The sequence below is a fragment of the Sceloporus occidentalis genome, unplaced genomic scaffold, assembly GCF_023333645.1.
Source record: "Sceloporus occidentalis isolate IW3139 unplaced genomic scaffold, rSceOcc1.0.p SCAF_3, whole genome shotgun sequence".
NCBI classification, from domain to species: domain Eukaryota; kingdom Metazoa; phylum Chordata; class Lepidosauria; order Squamata; family Phrynosomatidae; genus Sceloporus; species Sceloporus occidentalis.
Window position 1 is genome coordinate 79,388,566 of NW_028316983.1, and position 14,652 is coordinate 79,403,217.

General features: G+C 41.2%; 1 protein-coding gene across 1 annotated transcript in view; it reads right to left on the reverse strand.

The window, feature by feature from the left end:
* The window catches only part of NRDC (nardilysin convertase), a 49,393-nt gene that overhangs the window by 18,138 nt on the left and 16,603 nt on the right, over window positions 1–14,652 (reverse strand). The window contains exons 7-17 of the mRNA XM_089515124.1: window positions 13,079–13,201; window positions 8,958–9,015; window positions 8,186–8,259; window positions 7,939–8,008; window positions 7,535–7,612; window positions 6,140–6,260; window positions 5,994–6,052; window positions 4,714–4,768; window positions 1,278–1,382; window positions 727–850; window positions 28–114 (exon numbers count right to left, since the gene is read on the reverse strand). Coding sequence (XP_089371250.1) covers window positions 28–114; window positions 727–850; window positions 1,278–1,382; window positions 4,714–4,768; window positions 5,994–6,052; window positions 6,140–6,260; window positions 7,535–7,612; window positions 7,939–8,008; window positions 8,186–8,259; window positions 8,958–9,015; window positions 13,079–13,201 — 954 coding nt within the window. The remainder of the gene's footprint in view (window positions 1–27; window positions 115–726; window positions 851–1,277; window positions 1,383–4,713; window positions 4,769–5,993; window positions 6,053–6,139; window positions 6,261–7,534; window positions 7,613–7,938; window positions 8,009–8,185; window positions 8,260–8,957; window positions 9,016–13,078; window positions 13,202–14,652) is intronic.

The following is a 14,652-nucleotide window of genomic DNA, read 5'->3' on the forward strand; positions in this document are numbered from 1 at the left end:
GTTTATTCACAGTCAATGCTCACTCACCAATATATCTGTTTTCTTCGGGGAGGTGTAAGTCTGAATTTAACAGAAAGTCACTAGCCCACATATCACTCCAGTACTGATCAATATCTGTAATGAATATTGAGTAGATGAGCTTAGTAGAAGTACATCTGATGAGGATGATATATCTGGCTGTGGATAACTTTAGAGACAATGAGCCAGCTTGACATTCCCCTTCTCTAATACAATCATCGCATTTTCAGACTATAGCAAAAAGCAAAAAACAAAAACCATCCGTGTTGGAAGCAAAGAGGCATCAACATTTGTATAGAGCATGTTACATGCACCCAGTAATTTGTGAGAGGGTAATCTAGAAAGCAAGTTCACCCTTTGGTTTCAGCTCTCTCTTTCTTTCATCTATGTAGTCAATCCTTTTTGCTTCCATTCTGCCTACAGAGGTAACTTCCCCCTTCTCTCAATAGTTAGCCCTCTGTCCCCCTTTGTCTGGGAAGGAAGCATCCATGAAGCCTCTGCCTCAAGATGAATGCTAGCCAACATCCACACGAAGGCCAACCTTAGGTGCTCTTCTACTGGTCCCATGCCTAGAAGTTTCTTACCACCTAAAAGCAGATACTCATACTATCCATCTGTATTACAGTCCCATTCCAATATAAGAAACAGCAATGACTTTCATGACCTCTTGATGCCCTAATTTTTTTCCAGGAAGACTCAATGGTGTACCTTCAACACTGTACTGTGTACCAAACCACTTCTCCTTCAGATGACACTGGCCTTCATGGGAAGCGGATAACAGAATAAGGTTGGCTCTCTGGGGAGTCAGCTGGTGAAGAGCTTCAGAAATTATCTGCAAAGACAGCACATCTCTATTTATGTAAAACTTGCTTTCTAAATCAAAATCAGTTTGAACATCGATCAAGGAAATATTCAAAGCCTCTATAAGGTCACATATAAGGTCTTTCACATAAATAAGAGCAAAAGTTAGGAGTGGAAGGATGCAGTTTGCAGGCTGCATGTGACCTGAAATCATTCCAGGATCCCTGTGGTGCCCCCGTGAAAAAAAATTGCCCAAAGTGCAATTTTCCCAGGCACAGGGCCCCATATCCCTCAACCCATCCCCACATCCGGTGAAAAAAAATCTTGGTTTTTTTAAAATAAAAACCAAATATAAACATTTCATATATGATGAAGACGGGCTTGGGCAACCTTCGGTGGGTCCACGGAGAGAACTGTTCCCATGAGTACGTGAAGTTGCCCTACCTTAATCAACTTACCTCTGGCTTGTATTCAAAAAGAAGCTGGTCTCCTGTCAAGATGTCTTCCTTTGGAAACAGCTGCATGTTTTCACACAGATCTTCTACATATTCAACTGGATCAGTCTAAAAACCAAACAGCTTTGTTTCACTATGTGACCATTTGAACAATTCTGCCTTCAACTTTACCATACTTTAGCTGAGCTCAAAGGTGAACCCAGACCACCTGTTTTTCCACACAAAATGCAGCTACTACAATAATCAGTTGCTTCTAATCAAGGTGATAATCAAGCAGTGGTAGTTCAGCTCGTATTTACTGCAATTCATTCATCTGATATCCCCAAAGGTATGGTACCTCCAGAAGTCAATATATGCTTGAAGAGCTGGATAAAACATCCACCAAAACCCCTTAGAGGCTTGGAATCAAACTCCCCACTGCCAAACCCTCACTGCTATTTATAAAAGTGGTTCATCTGGATACTTCCTAAGTAGGACTCCAAAATCAAATTCTTTTCTATGGAGATTTAAGGCACATTTCTCTGAAAGCAAAAAAGTAATTACACAATAATTTCCGTAACTTCTACTTCTTCGCTCTAAGTTGTGGGACTGCTATCTGTTCAGATAAAGCAGTGATTTCCAAAGTGGATGGTACTGTCCCCATGAGGGAGGTGGAAAGATCCAGGGTGTGGTGAGGGAAAAGGGGGAAGCACGGCCTTTAGCAAAGTACTGGCATGCAGAAAGGCCAGGGGAACCAAAGGCCTTTGGTATCATGATGGGGATGGTAAGTTATAGCATGTAACAGGTGGAGGAGAAGTGGCAGGAAAAGGAGCTTTCATATTTGGGACTTGATTAAGCTCTGTGAGCTCTGCCAGGACTTGACTGACGGGATGGAGCTGCACAGCAGCTCCCGCTTGTTTTTTGTCAGACAGGTTGAGAAAAGAGATAGTAAACAGTATCTGTGTGGGTGGAACAGATGACTTTAAGGCACATCTCTGACGGAGGGGAAGAAGCATCTGGGGTCGATTCTTTTGAAAGAGACCTTCACCTCTCTCAGATTGAGAGTCATTCCTCACCAGAGAGAAAAGTGGGGAGCTGGCTGTACCCCTCTCCATCCCAGCCAAGGATTGTGAGCCCTTCTTCTCTGAGGAGGCACTTCTCTCTTTGCACTTGGTCATCTTGGAAACAGCAACTGAGCAGCTGGCTGAGCAGCAACTGAGAAGTCTCTTGCCTATGCCAGCCATGCTGCAAAGCTCGGCTTGGGTGAGAGGCTTCTTGATGTCTGTTGCCTTTGCACTCTGTCACCCTGGGAGCAGCAATCAAGCAGCCATCCAGCTGGCCTTTCTTTTGCTGTAAGGCAGGGGACAAATGGAGGAGCAGGCCTGGGCTGCCGCTTTATTTGCCCATGATAGATTGAGGTAGAGGAGGTGGTGGTGAGCTGGGCACAGCTGAGGTATACATTGCTGGCCAGCTGGCTGCTGCACAAAGGGTACACCTAATATCTACAAATAGGTGTGGGAGGTACTAGGGTTGTCGCTCAATAGGAAAGGGGCTGGTAGCCTGAAAAAGTCTGGGGACCACTGAGCTAGAGGAAGTTTCTGGGATACACTGAGAGACAGAGTTTGCTTCTGTTTATTTTATTCGCACTTGAGCAATGCAGAACATTGCCCATGCAAAGCAACATTACATATGAAAAGAAATTCCAAACCACTGCTTCAGTGGACTAAGTTTGATCTTATTCCAAAAAATTTAGAGGAAGAAGTGTTCTAGAACGATGTGGATCTGAAATCCAGCCAATTGAAAAATGCAACATGAAACTCTAAAGATGTAGCACACAAAGATTTCCAACTCTACACTGATTTTTTAAAAACCAGCACTAGAAAGTACTTTGCCAATATGTATTATCTAATCTCTAGTCATTATCGAAGATGATACCCTGTTAAACTGGATGGCTCTAAAAGTTTTTTTTCCTGATATGAGTAACTCTGAATATCCAACAGGAAGCTAATGGGTATAGCCTAAGTGGTAGGACTACATCATCACAAGATGGTCAGTAACAGTTCTTTCTGTAATGGACACAGAACCTCACAAATAAATTAAATCTGAGTTCTGACTGCAAGGATTAGCATGCATAGGTAACCCCACTCCCCAATAATAGGTATCAAAAACCCTCCAAGACTTCCCCCAAGTATACTCTTTGTCTATGACTAGTAGTGTATGCAAATTCCCATTATCATTCCCCTCATATATTGTTGTCTGTTCCTGATACTCAGAATTAAATGCAGACTCTAGATTGCAAAATAGTATTAACTGCACAAGGGAGAGATTCAATTAAAACCCAAATATTCTCAAAAGATACCTGGAGGGGACAAGATTCCTCAGTAATTTTGTTAATTTCTGCCAGGACTGTAGCCACTATGTTGCAAATTCAATCCCAGAGGGCTCCAGGTTGACTCAGCCTTCCATCCTTTCATAGGTCAGTAAAATGAGTACTCAGTTTGTTGGGGACAATTGGCTTACATATTGTAAATTGCTTAAAGAGTGCTTTAGTTCACTATGAAGTGATATAGAAATATAAATGTTACTGCTATTGCTCAGTAAGGACTGGGTGTGCTCAGTGACCATGAAATGCTGTCTCGGTGTCATGAGGGAGAGGAATAGATGGAAGGAGTAGGAGGAGAGCAGGGTTGGGGGGAAATCAGTTTTTTAAAAACCCAATAAACATTTTTGGGACTTTAAACTAGGTTTTGTTTCCCCCCCGATTAATGTTTTAATGAAAATACTGCATTCAGCATATTACAGTGATACATTATTTTATGTACTAGAAAGCCCGATCAACCTTTCTTTAAATACTTTCTAATTAACAATTCAAAATTATTAGTCTTTGATATGATTTACATTTTTAAATAAAACTTTGGGAATTATATTGACAAGTTGGCAGCCTATATACACCAATATAGGACTAAATCAGAAAATTAAGTAGGGAAAATGCAGTTCAGATGTTATGGCCATTAGCTTAAATAATAATTGTTATTTTAAAAAATGTTCTTTTAAAGTAGTTGTTTTGGTTGAATTTACGTTAATTGAAGGATTTGTTTACGAACAGCATTTCTTGCACTATAAAATAAAGTGATTAAAAAGAAGCAATCTTTGACACGGCTAATAAACTGTAAAGTTCAAATGTTTAAATTCAAACAGCCATTGTTGTTCTAGTAAGAAGTTTGTGAAATAGGAATAATAGCTTGTCTGTCTGTATGTCTATATATCAATTTTAAAAAACAAGAGTGTTTTTCTAAAGTCATTAAAAAACAACAGTCAATCTGGTTTAAATTAGACAACCCTGTAGAAGAGAATGCTCTTTATGCATATGCTACTTCTAGTTCGCAAATTTCAGGAGGAACATTACAAGGAAAAATTATCAAAAATATTTTAAAACACTGTGTCCTAGATAACTAAATACCTGCTCCTGGTAATGAAATTCATTGGCTTCAATCTTCTGGATCTCTTCCCATATTCTGTGGATAGAAAATGTGTGTCTGTGATAAATCACTCCTGTAGTTTTTCCAGAAACAGTTTCAGAACAAAAGTCAAGGCCATTTCCCAGAGGTTTCTGAGGCTTGAGCTGGGATTGGAGGCCCAGGTGAATAAAGGAGGGAAGCAAATGTATCACTTCAGGTGTGTTTTGTTCCTCCAAGGCTTAGCCCAGAAGTGCATTCCTGCTTCACCTTGCTTCAGTTAACTTCTGACAAATCCTCCAAGAGGGACAAATGGAACTCTCACTGACTGTGTAAGAACGCACTAAGGAAAAGCTTCAACACCCAGAATCTCCCAGCCATGATGGCCACTGGATTCTGGAGGTTGTAATTAAAAAGAATAACATTTTCAAGTTGTAAGAAGGAAAACTTCCTCTGGCCTGCTTGGACAAAGTTTTACTGGCTAAGAAGGCTAGAGAAAGATAGAAGTGATGTCTTAGAAAAACAGAAGAGATGAACACAGAAAGAAGTTGATGAGTAGGCAGAGCTTCACCAACATGTTGCTTATTTACCATGGTGGTGGAATTCAAAGACATAGCCGTGTTAATCTGGAAAATCATTATGCAAAGGATACCTGTAGCATCTTTGAGACTGAGGCCATATACAGACCGGCCGAAAAGGTCAGCCTGTCAGGGCGCTGCCTCCTCAGGGTGCAGCATCCTGACAATGCACACCCTGACCCTGCCCCCAGGGCACCATGCTATGCGCCGCTCCAGACAGCGTGCAGTATCATGATACATCTCTGGTGCTGTGTCCAGATGACCGCAGCACCGAAGGGGTGCCATACAGCTGTGCCGCCATGGCTATGGCACCCTTTGGAGGGCGCCCTCCAGAGGTCAGATCGGGACCTCAGTGTGAGGTTGCTGCGGCCCCAATCCGGCTGAAGGGGCGGCTGCATGCCATTGCTTCAGGGCTAAGTGAAAGAAAAGAAGCTGGTAGCATGAGCTTTCAAAGATTTGAGTCTACTTCCTCCATGCATCTGTGGAAGCAGACTCAAGTCTACGAAAGCTCATGCTATTAGCTTCTTTCTTTCAATTAATCTCAAAAGTACTACAAGTTCCATTTGCATCCTGCTTACTTAGTCCAGAGTTAAGCAGGCCTGGAAGTGGATGGGGTTTATTCCCACAAACAACTCATACAACGTACTGAGGGAAATGGCCAGGAAGACTTGACTATCACTAGAATGAAGCTGAAAAACTTTAATTACCTTTGGTCAGGTCCTGTTTGCTGCAACATTTTTAAATACTGGAATACTATGTGAGCAACCTGAAAAGGAAAACACAAACACTTTCAGGTTTTGTCACCTACAATAAGCAAAAATAGTAAACATTCTAAACTGCAACTAAAATTTACCTCATAGAAATGCTTGTAACCTTCATCTGTCAGGGTCACACAAATACTGAAGACGGAGTATGTGGAATTCTGCTCAAATCCTGTTTCACCATTTCCACCATATAATGCAAGTGCCCAGAATCTGTTAGAAAAATTCTATACAGCATTTCTTGCAAGAATTAAGAACAGCTGAACTTATTTGCCATACATGCAATATTGCCATACATTTCCAGCATCCTTGTTGACTCACTATAACAAGAAAACGTATCACTTCTGCTTTAGAACGAACAAGTGAAATATGCAGCAAATAAACCTAGGGCAGGAGCAAGCAGTTTTGCCAATATTAATCCAGTTTGTTCAAGGAATGGGCTATTTGCATCTTGCATTTAAATGGAAGTTAGTATGCCCAGATTTGATAAGACCCTATTTTCTCACGCAATGGATATACTTAGGGTAAGGACCATGGAGACACTTTCCAAAGGGCTGCTCTCATGACAATTAAGCCATCTGGCAAGCAGATTGTCTTCAGTTTGCCTTTAAAAATCAAACTATTGAGATATATGTGAGCCTGAGCACATTTCAACACTTGGTTTACCTTATCACACTACTTTCAATTATCTACTGTATATGTGCTGTTCAGTATATGAGCTTAAACCTTCTAATACTGTGGCATGAAAGGTGAAACCTGGGGCCATATGCAGCCACCTCAAGACTATTTTTATAGCCCTTGACCCATCTAAACACCCTGTACCACCTTTCTTCCCAAGAAAAAAACTGCCTCTCTTGGTAGTCTTGAGGAAGAGCAATCCATCTTTTCAAAAGGTTTGAGAGGACCTGACAATGTTTGAGATTTTTTAAAACATATATCATTTTAAAGAACAAATGGCTTTCAGCCATTTCAAGCTTTCATTTTGGGAAGCATCCAGGGCAGTTTTCATTTTGGGATGCATCCAGGGCAGCCCATTTAGCCACCAGCAGGGACGTAGCCAGGATTTTAGGGAGGGGGGGTCCAGACAAAGTGCCACCATTATAATGGGGCTTGGGCGTGGCGGTGCAGCAGCACGTGCCATTCGTTTTTCTAATGGAAGGGGGGATCCGGACCTGCCGCCCCCCGGTTACGTCCCTGCCACCAGGCATAGTGAATTGGCTCTCAACCTGCAACAGTTGCTGACCTGTGATCTAAGCGATGTTGATCAAGAAATTAGTATTTCTCTATACAGTTTTTGTACAGTACAGTACTATACTGTACCTTCTGGTTTACTTTTTCCAGTTGGCCACTAAGTAAATTAACATGTTTCTTAACAATCCACAACAGAGTAAGAATGTGCAAGTGCACAGATGTTCAATGCAAGATTTAAATTTAGAAAATATTTTAATATTGCAAACATCAATAAGTTTCACTGTCCAAATACATACTTTTTTCTAAGAAATGAAAGAACACTGCCTTTGCCTTCATGTCCAACAAGCCAAGAAATATAATGAAGTGGCTTCACCCTGGGGGGGGGGGGGGAGGAGGGTTCAGAATAAGAGAGACATCATAGAAATCAGCAAATAGAATACACATCTCTAAAACACTCGTCTTTTGAGATAATCCCACTGCAAACATCACCTGCTACAATCCTATAAGGAGTAGCTTCAAATACTGAAGAGAGATCAATTGAAAATCCTGGTCATTTAAGTATGTAAGTGAAAATGGTCTTCCAGATGAAAATGATATCACTGAAAGCATCAGTCTGACAATTGTTTATCAAAAATTCAATTTGCTGAATTAAGTTTCATGGTATCCACAAGAGATTTCTGTCATTAAAGTGTTGATTTACCTGTAATGCTGTTCTTGTGGTGGAAGAGCCCAAGTAATGTTTAAAGAATGGGTTTTTCTGATCGGAACAACTAAAGGTAAAAGAAACATTAACTGCATATATAAAAGCATGATTTTTCTGACCATAATCAACATTCTCAAAATAATTTCTCTCTCAAAGAAAAAACAAGAGCAAAAAGTAGGTGATTTTATAATGAAGATTAAAATGTAGCATGCATTCACAACAGTTACCCATTGCAATTACTCACCTTTGTACAACTTGTGAAAATCAGGTGTTTCAAAAGGTTCAGTGAGATGGCTAAATACTGGTCTAGGTAAATTACTTTAAAAAGAAAAAGGAAAGAAGGGTTAAATGCCATCATTTCAATTCAGGAAAGGTCATGTACTACACAATAAAATAGGAGTCTGCCATACCCAATATTTACCAACTGCCTGTGGGAAATAGACTACTTTCCAGACATCAGCACCCCACCCCACCCGTCTTTCCATCACAACAGGTATGCACTATCATATGTCTTGTATGGAAAAAATTATATATAGCCATACAGACACAGCACACTACTATAGACAAGGATTTTTGGAAGGGAGATACCCAAATTTAAATTGTAATGACAAATGAAATTATACCATGCCAGGTTCAGGTTTTCCACACAATAGTATATTTCAAACTGAAACATGAGTCTTTAACATTAAAAAGTAACTAGCAAGTGAATAGGAAATATCTACATATTATCATGCTTCAAAGTGTGCTTCCACAATCCTCTGAGCTCTTGTAGGGTAGACAGGAAGCCTAGATATCACCAAGCAATGAATGATAATCCTCTCTCCCTTCTCCTATCACCCCCCCCCCCAGCACTATGGAAAAAGTGACAGTAAAGAAGCAATGGTAAGTGAAAGGATGAAAAATAAAGCTTGAGAAGCAAAACAGAGAAGTCAAGTTTGTGATCTTATTTGACCTGCCTGCAAAATAGCGCATATAATTTACACATCTTACGAAAATGGTACAAAAAAGTTCCTTACTTATTTGGGATCTCTGAGAAGATTTCTCTCACCCATTCTTCGAGAGTATCCAATGTTTCTAGGAAGGGGGAAGAAAGAAGCTGAACAGTTAACAATGGAAGGTAAGCAATGTATTTTAGGAGCACAAGGAATAGGTAAGAGAACCTGTTCACTGCCTTGTTATTTTCAGGATGAAGACAAGCAACTGATTAACCAGTTAAGAGTGTAAGCATTACAAAGATGGTAAGCTCAATTCCCCTAGTATCCAGGAATGACTCTCAGGCGGGATACAGATGGGCAAAAAGGGGTGTATTCATGACGTCATGAAGGTAGAGCCTTCAGACGAGCCTTACCTGAATGCCGCCATGAACACGTCCCCCGCACGCCCCAAGCGGGAAGAGGCGGCATTAAAAAGGTGCTGCTTTTCTCCGCTTCTTTTCCGTTTGATGCGCAGCTGCGCAGCTCCGTCTGTAAGCTGCTGCACCGGTACGCCAGAATTGCTACGCCGCTAATTTAAGTTGCCCATTTAAAAGCTCCGTGTCTGCTGCGTCGCATAATGAGTCGGGGTCCTGGAACATGCGCAGTTTGCAGTCAGGCTTTAATTGCAGCGTCAGCTGCCATGCAGGTGTGGAAGCTGCAGCACAGCTGCAGCACATTTTAAGACTCGTAACCCTAACCCTAACCCTAACCCTAACTCTAGAGCAACATGTACGCATGCGCTGCTTGGAAAGTTTGGACTTTAAAGTGAACCCCTACACACATTCCTGTGCCATTTTCACCTAACAATAAAAAACGCTACAACTGTAAATATTTACATATATACAAGGGAGGTGATGGGGGATGGCAGGGGGACAACGGTGGCAGCGGCGACAGCTGTGGCTGTGCATTGCAGATTCAGCAAGAGCACGGGGACCAAAGGAGAGGAGGCATCTATGATGCTGGTGACACTGGCAAAGTGCAAGCGGACAAGGATGCCAACACCAGCTGATCACCAGCTGGCAGGAGACCACCATTGTTCTTGGGCAGAGTGGGGGGAAAAGTTTTAAAGGGGCTTGGGCACTTTAAATGTGCCCATAGGCTTTCTGCCGCCGCTGCTTAGCGCTGCAGCTGTGCAGCTGTGCATCCGCCAGCCGGCAAAGGAAAAAAAAAAGCCCCATTTTTGGCCGCCCGTGAGGAAGCTGCCTCTCTCTTTGCAGCGTCCTCCGAGGCGGCGGTTTGGAAACTGCGGGTCCGAAACGGACCCAGGTGAGGCGTCTTCACTGCCCCCAATGTGGAAGCCCCATCTCCTGAGCCACGCCCCCGGGGCGGGCGGTCTGGAGGCTCCGTATTCAGCAGAATACACCTCCAAGACGTCTTCCCCTGCCCGTCTGTATCCCGCCAATGGTTACATTTCTGATATATTCTCTGACTATATCCAGTATAATCTCTGCTTGCTACAACAGGCACTATAAAATCAGTTGGCAGTCAGGTACATTAAACATCATAATTTTCCCAAGCATATTATAGCAATTAAACCTTTCCAAAACAAAACAAAACTCTGGATTGGTCTATATCACAACCAGAAACCCTATGGCTCTTCATATATTTTGGCCTGCCATATCCAATAGCTCAAATACAGCATGGCCAATGGTGCAGGAATATAGAAGCTGTAAATCTAAGCCAGATATCTTCCTCCTCCACTTTATATGTTAGAATTCCATCTGAAAGCCATCTGAAACAGTCTCTGTACAGCAACTGTTTACCACAACTGGGGTTTCCTTTCCTGAAGGCATTTTCCTGCCAAATGCTGGCAGCAACTGCAAAATACTACATGTAATGGGAGTGATAGCCACTAGCTTTTTCAAGCAGCTTTCACCAAGGAGCTGCAGAAGCATAGCCTGGCTCTTAGGACAAGTTTGGGGAGAGAGGGGTTACTTTTGTACCCCAAATGAAAATTCACATACTAAAATCATACCCCCTGTGTATTCATATCCTAGAAACTTAGAAAAACATTGTATTTGGTTCCAATGAATGTACATGTTCACAAAGAAATTACCAAGTATAATATTCACTCAAAACAAGAAACTAGGATCAAAATACCAAATAAGCCACTGTATATCTTGCCTATATGTCATATATAATGGTGTTAACAAAACCAATCTAAGGTCCAAAACACAGTGTAGAAATAATCCACTTTGAGACTACTTTAATTGCCTTGGCTCAGTGCTAGGAAATTCTGGGAATGGTAGTTTTTTGCCACATGTAGCCTTCTCTGTCAGAGAACTCTGGTGCCACAATAAACTACAATTCCTAGAATTTCCTAGCACTGGGCCAGGGCAGTTAAAGCGGTCTAACACTGGATTATTTCTGCTGTGTATTTTGGACCTAAGTGTCTCTTTCAAACATGAGTGGACATTTAACATCCCTGCAGGGAAAACCTCTGCTTTGAACTTAAACTATAACCAATACTTACTTTATCAATACTAACTAAACACATGTTTAAAAGTGTTTAAACGTTCTTGGCCAACCTACTGCCCAAAATCTAAGCGAAATTTTGTCATGATAGTTTTTGTATAGTAAACTGCTAATTTGTATGATTGTAGATTTAATGTCTGATTTTTTCCCAGATCATTGATAGATGATCTAAATGAAAAAGTTTGGAATTTTCAAAGGCCAAACTCCATGCCATAATGAAGTTCCTCTTGAAGAAAATCCCAATGGAAATCTACAAGTGTATGATGCAAATACTGAGTGACAAGTGCCCATCATACTCAAATGTGAAGAAATTGTGTGCCAACTTTCAGCATGGAGATTTGAAATTGAAGAGGCAGCAAGGACTGGGAAGTGTTCAACAGTGTCAACTCCTTTTGTTGAGCATGTTCATGGGTAGATTAGCAAATCTCAGCTAGAACAGTTGCTGAGACATTAGAAGTATCCCAGGAATGCACTAGTTTTATAATCCAAGAGTAACTGGCTATGCAGAAGCCATCAGCCAAGTAGATGCCAAAATGTTTGAATGCTGACCCAAAACAAAATTGAGTAAATACAGTGCTACCTCGGGTTACGAAATTAATTCGTTCCGCGGCGCCGTTCGTAACCCGATACATTTCGCAACCCGAAAAGGCTTTCCGTTAGCGCTGGAAAGCCGCTAGCCGCGCTTCGGATTTGAATTTCGCGCCGAAATGAATTTCGTAACCCGAAAAATCTTTCGTTACCCGGAACAGTTTTTTCCAATCTAACTTTTTCGTACCCCGGAAATTTCGTAACGCGATCAATTCGTATCCCGGGGTACCACTGTAGCTCCAAGTTGATTTTGCTGTTTTGAGTGCTCTAGTGATAATTTTTTGGAACAACTCATAATTGCTTTTGAAACATGGTTACATCACTGTGATCCGAAGAACAAACAACAGTGGTGGCACTCAGGTTCTCCATGATCAAAGAAATTCAAGATATAAAGGTTAGCAGACACGATTTTTTGGGATAAAGAATGCGTTATGGTGACTGACTATCTTCAGAAGAGCCAGACAGTTCCTGCAAACTCTACTTACTCTAACTTGCTGTACTGACTAAAAGAGGCACTGAAGGAAAAACAATGAGGGAATCTGCAGAAAGGTGTTCTCATTTTGCAGGGCAACGTGCCTACTAGCAGGGCTGGTGAAACAATGGAAATTTTGAAGAATTTGGGGTTTGAGTGCATAGACCATGCACTCTCCTCACCAGATACTGCTCCAACTCTTTCCTGTTTCCAAGCCTTAAAAAGAGTTTGAAATGCAGGAAATTTTTGAATGACTGAGAGGTGATAGTATCAGCAGAGGAGTATTTCATTGAGAATTCAGAATGTTTTGTGGGGGAGAGCATTAAAGAAATTTGAGAAACCATGTACCAAGTGTGCCTAATTTTGGGGTGAATATGTGGAATAGCATGTATATTTCATGGGTTTAGGTCATTCCCTTCTTAGATTAGCAGAAAACATTTCAGCACCCCCTTGTAGAAGTGAAAATCATATCCAAATATATACAATTTATTTATAATACAATCCTATGAATGCTTGTTTAAAAAGTCAGTCCTGTGTTGATTGGGATTTACTTACACATAAAAGTATACAGGATTACAGTTTATAAAACGTAGCATTCCACTTGTTTATTTCTCTGAACAAATGTTACCTTTAGACTGCACAGCTAAAGTCATATAATGCGCTGAATAGTAACGCTGCTGGAACTCTCTCAGCCTTGTGTAGGTATCAATCTTATTTCGCTTTGGCTCATGTTTCAGAGTGTCTGCATTACCTGTAAAAATGTTGACAAAAAATGTTGACAATAAAAGTTGCATATTTCAATTTTGCTTTAAATTTGTACAATTTTAATTCTTAAGTGAAAAACTTCTCTCTTTTACAGACATCTACAGCATAGAATCTACCAGGAATCCAAAGCTGTTCTTTTCCTCCACATCTGCTATAGTTAAAAGTAACAATTGCCATAGCAAAAATCACTGTATGTACATTTTTAATCTAGGGTTACCAGATTGAAAACTGGACAGGGCCCCTTTAACGGTTCTGAAAAAGGGGGAAATTCAGCTGATGTTCTCAAGCAATCAGGTAAGCAAAACTTCTAAAACTGTTCTATATAACCATTAAAGGTACAGGAATCCTCTCCAGTTTTTACTCTGGAAACCCATTTTGTCTAGTTTGAGGACTACTGGCAGCCTCTTAATGAAATTTAATCCTATCGCCTCCATATGTCATTGCAACTGCTAACCTTTTCTTCTCCTCCATTGCCAAAATGAAAAATTAAAGCAGCTGGGAACAAATGGTTTCCCCCTTCTCTCATTATCTCTTGCCTTCCGGTCACCCATCCTCCCTGCCCAGTTGCCTGGAACAAACTATGCAGAATACCAACACATAAAAGATTAACGAAGGAGTCTTCAAGAAGACTGGTATGGGACAGGAGAGGAAATTTCACCTACACCTACACTTGCACATGTAAGACACAAGGTAATCTGTTTGTGAACAACCTGTGGCAGGCAAATTATGCTATCTTCTCACTTTACCACACTAGCCTAGCCAGTGGTTTCTGTGTTCTCTATCAACTACATACCAACGTAATTCAATTCTTTATACAGGTTGAACCTCCCTTACCCAGAAATCCAAAAACCTTCAAAAACTGCAACTTCTTGCTGTCACTTCAACCACTTCCACCTTAGAGGGGAAGGTAGCCAAATCCGCTTGGCACTTGGCCTTGCCCATTCCTTCCCAGCTATGACGGCTACCTTCATAAACAGTAGAAAATGTGATGACAGCTGGGGAAGCATCTGAGACATGTTTTTTACAGGGGCCTTGTACGAACAGAGCTGCAGCAATCAGAGTCCCCCCCACCCCCGTTCCCGCCTTCTCTTTCTCTCTTGTCAAATTTCTGACAGTGGTGGAGCAAGCGCTCCTTGAGGAAAAACTGGTGCTTAATGTGTCACTTCCCCCACTCCATAGTCCCTATAGACAGTGTACATATATGCAAATACAAGTATTCTAAAATATGAAACCTTTTAGGTCCCAAGCAGTTCAGATAAGGGAGGCTCAACCTGTATTCCACTTTCTCAATCCTTAGATTGGATTCCTTAGAGCAACAAATGCTGTAGCCCAATTAAAGAAATGTTATTAACCCGTGATCAAATTTTACATTCATTGATTGATTTATCAATTAAAATTGCATATTCATAAAGCTCTCTATATATACAGTCAGACCTC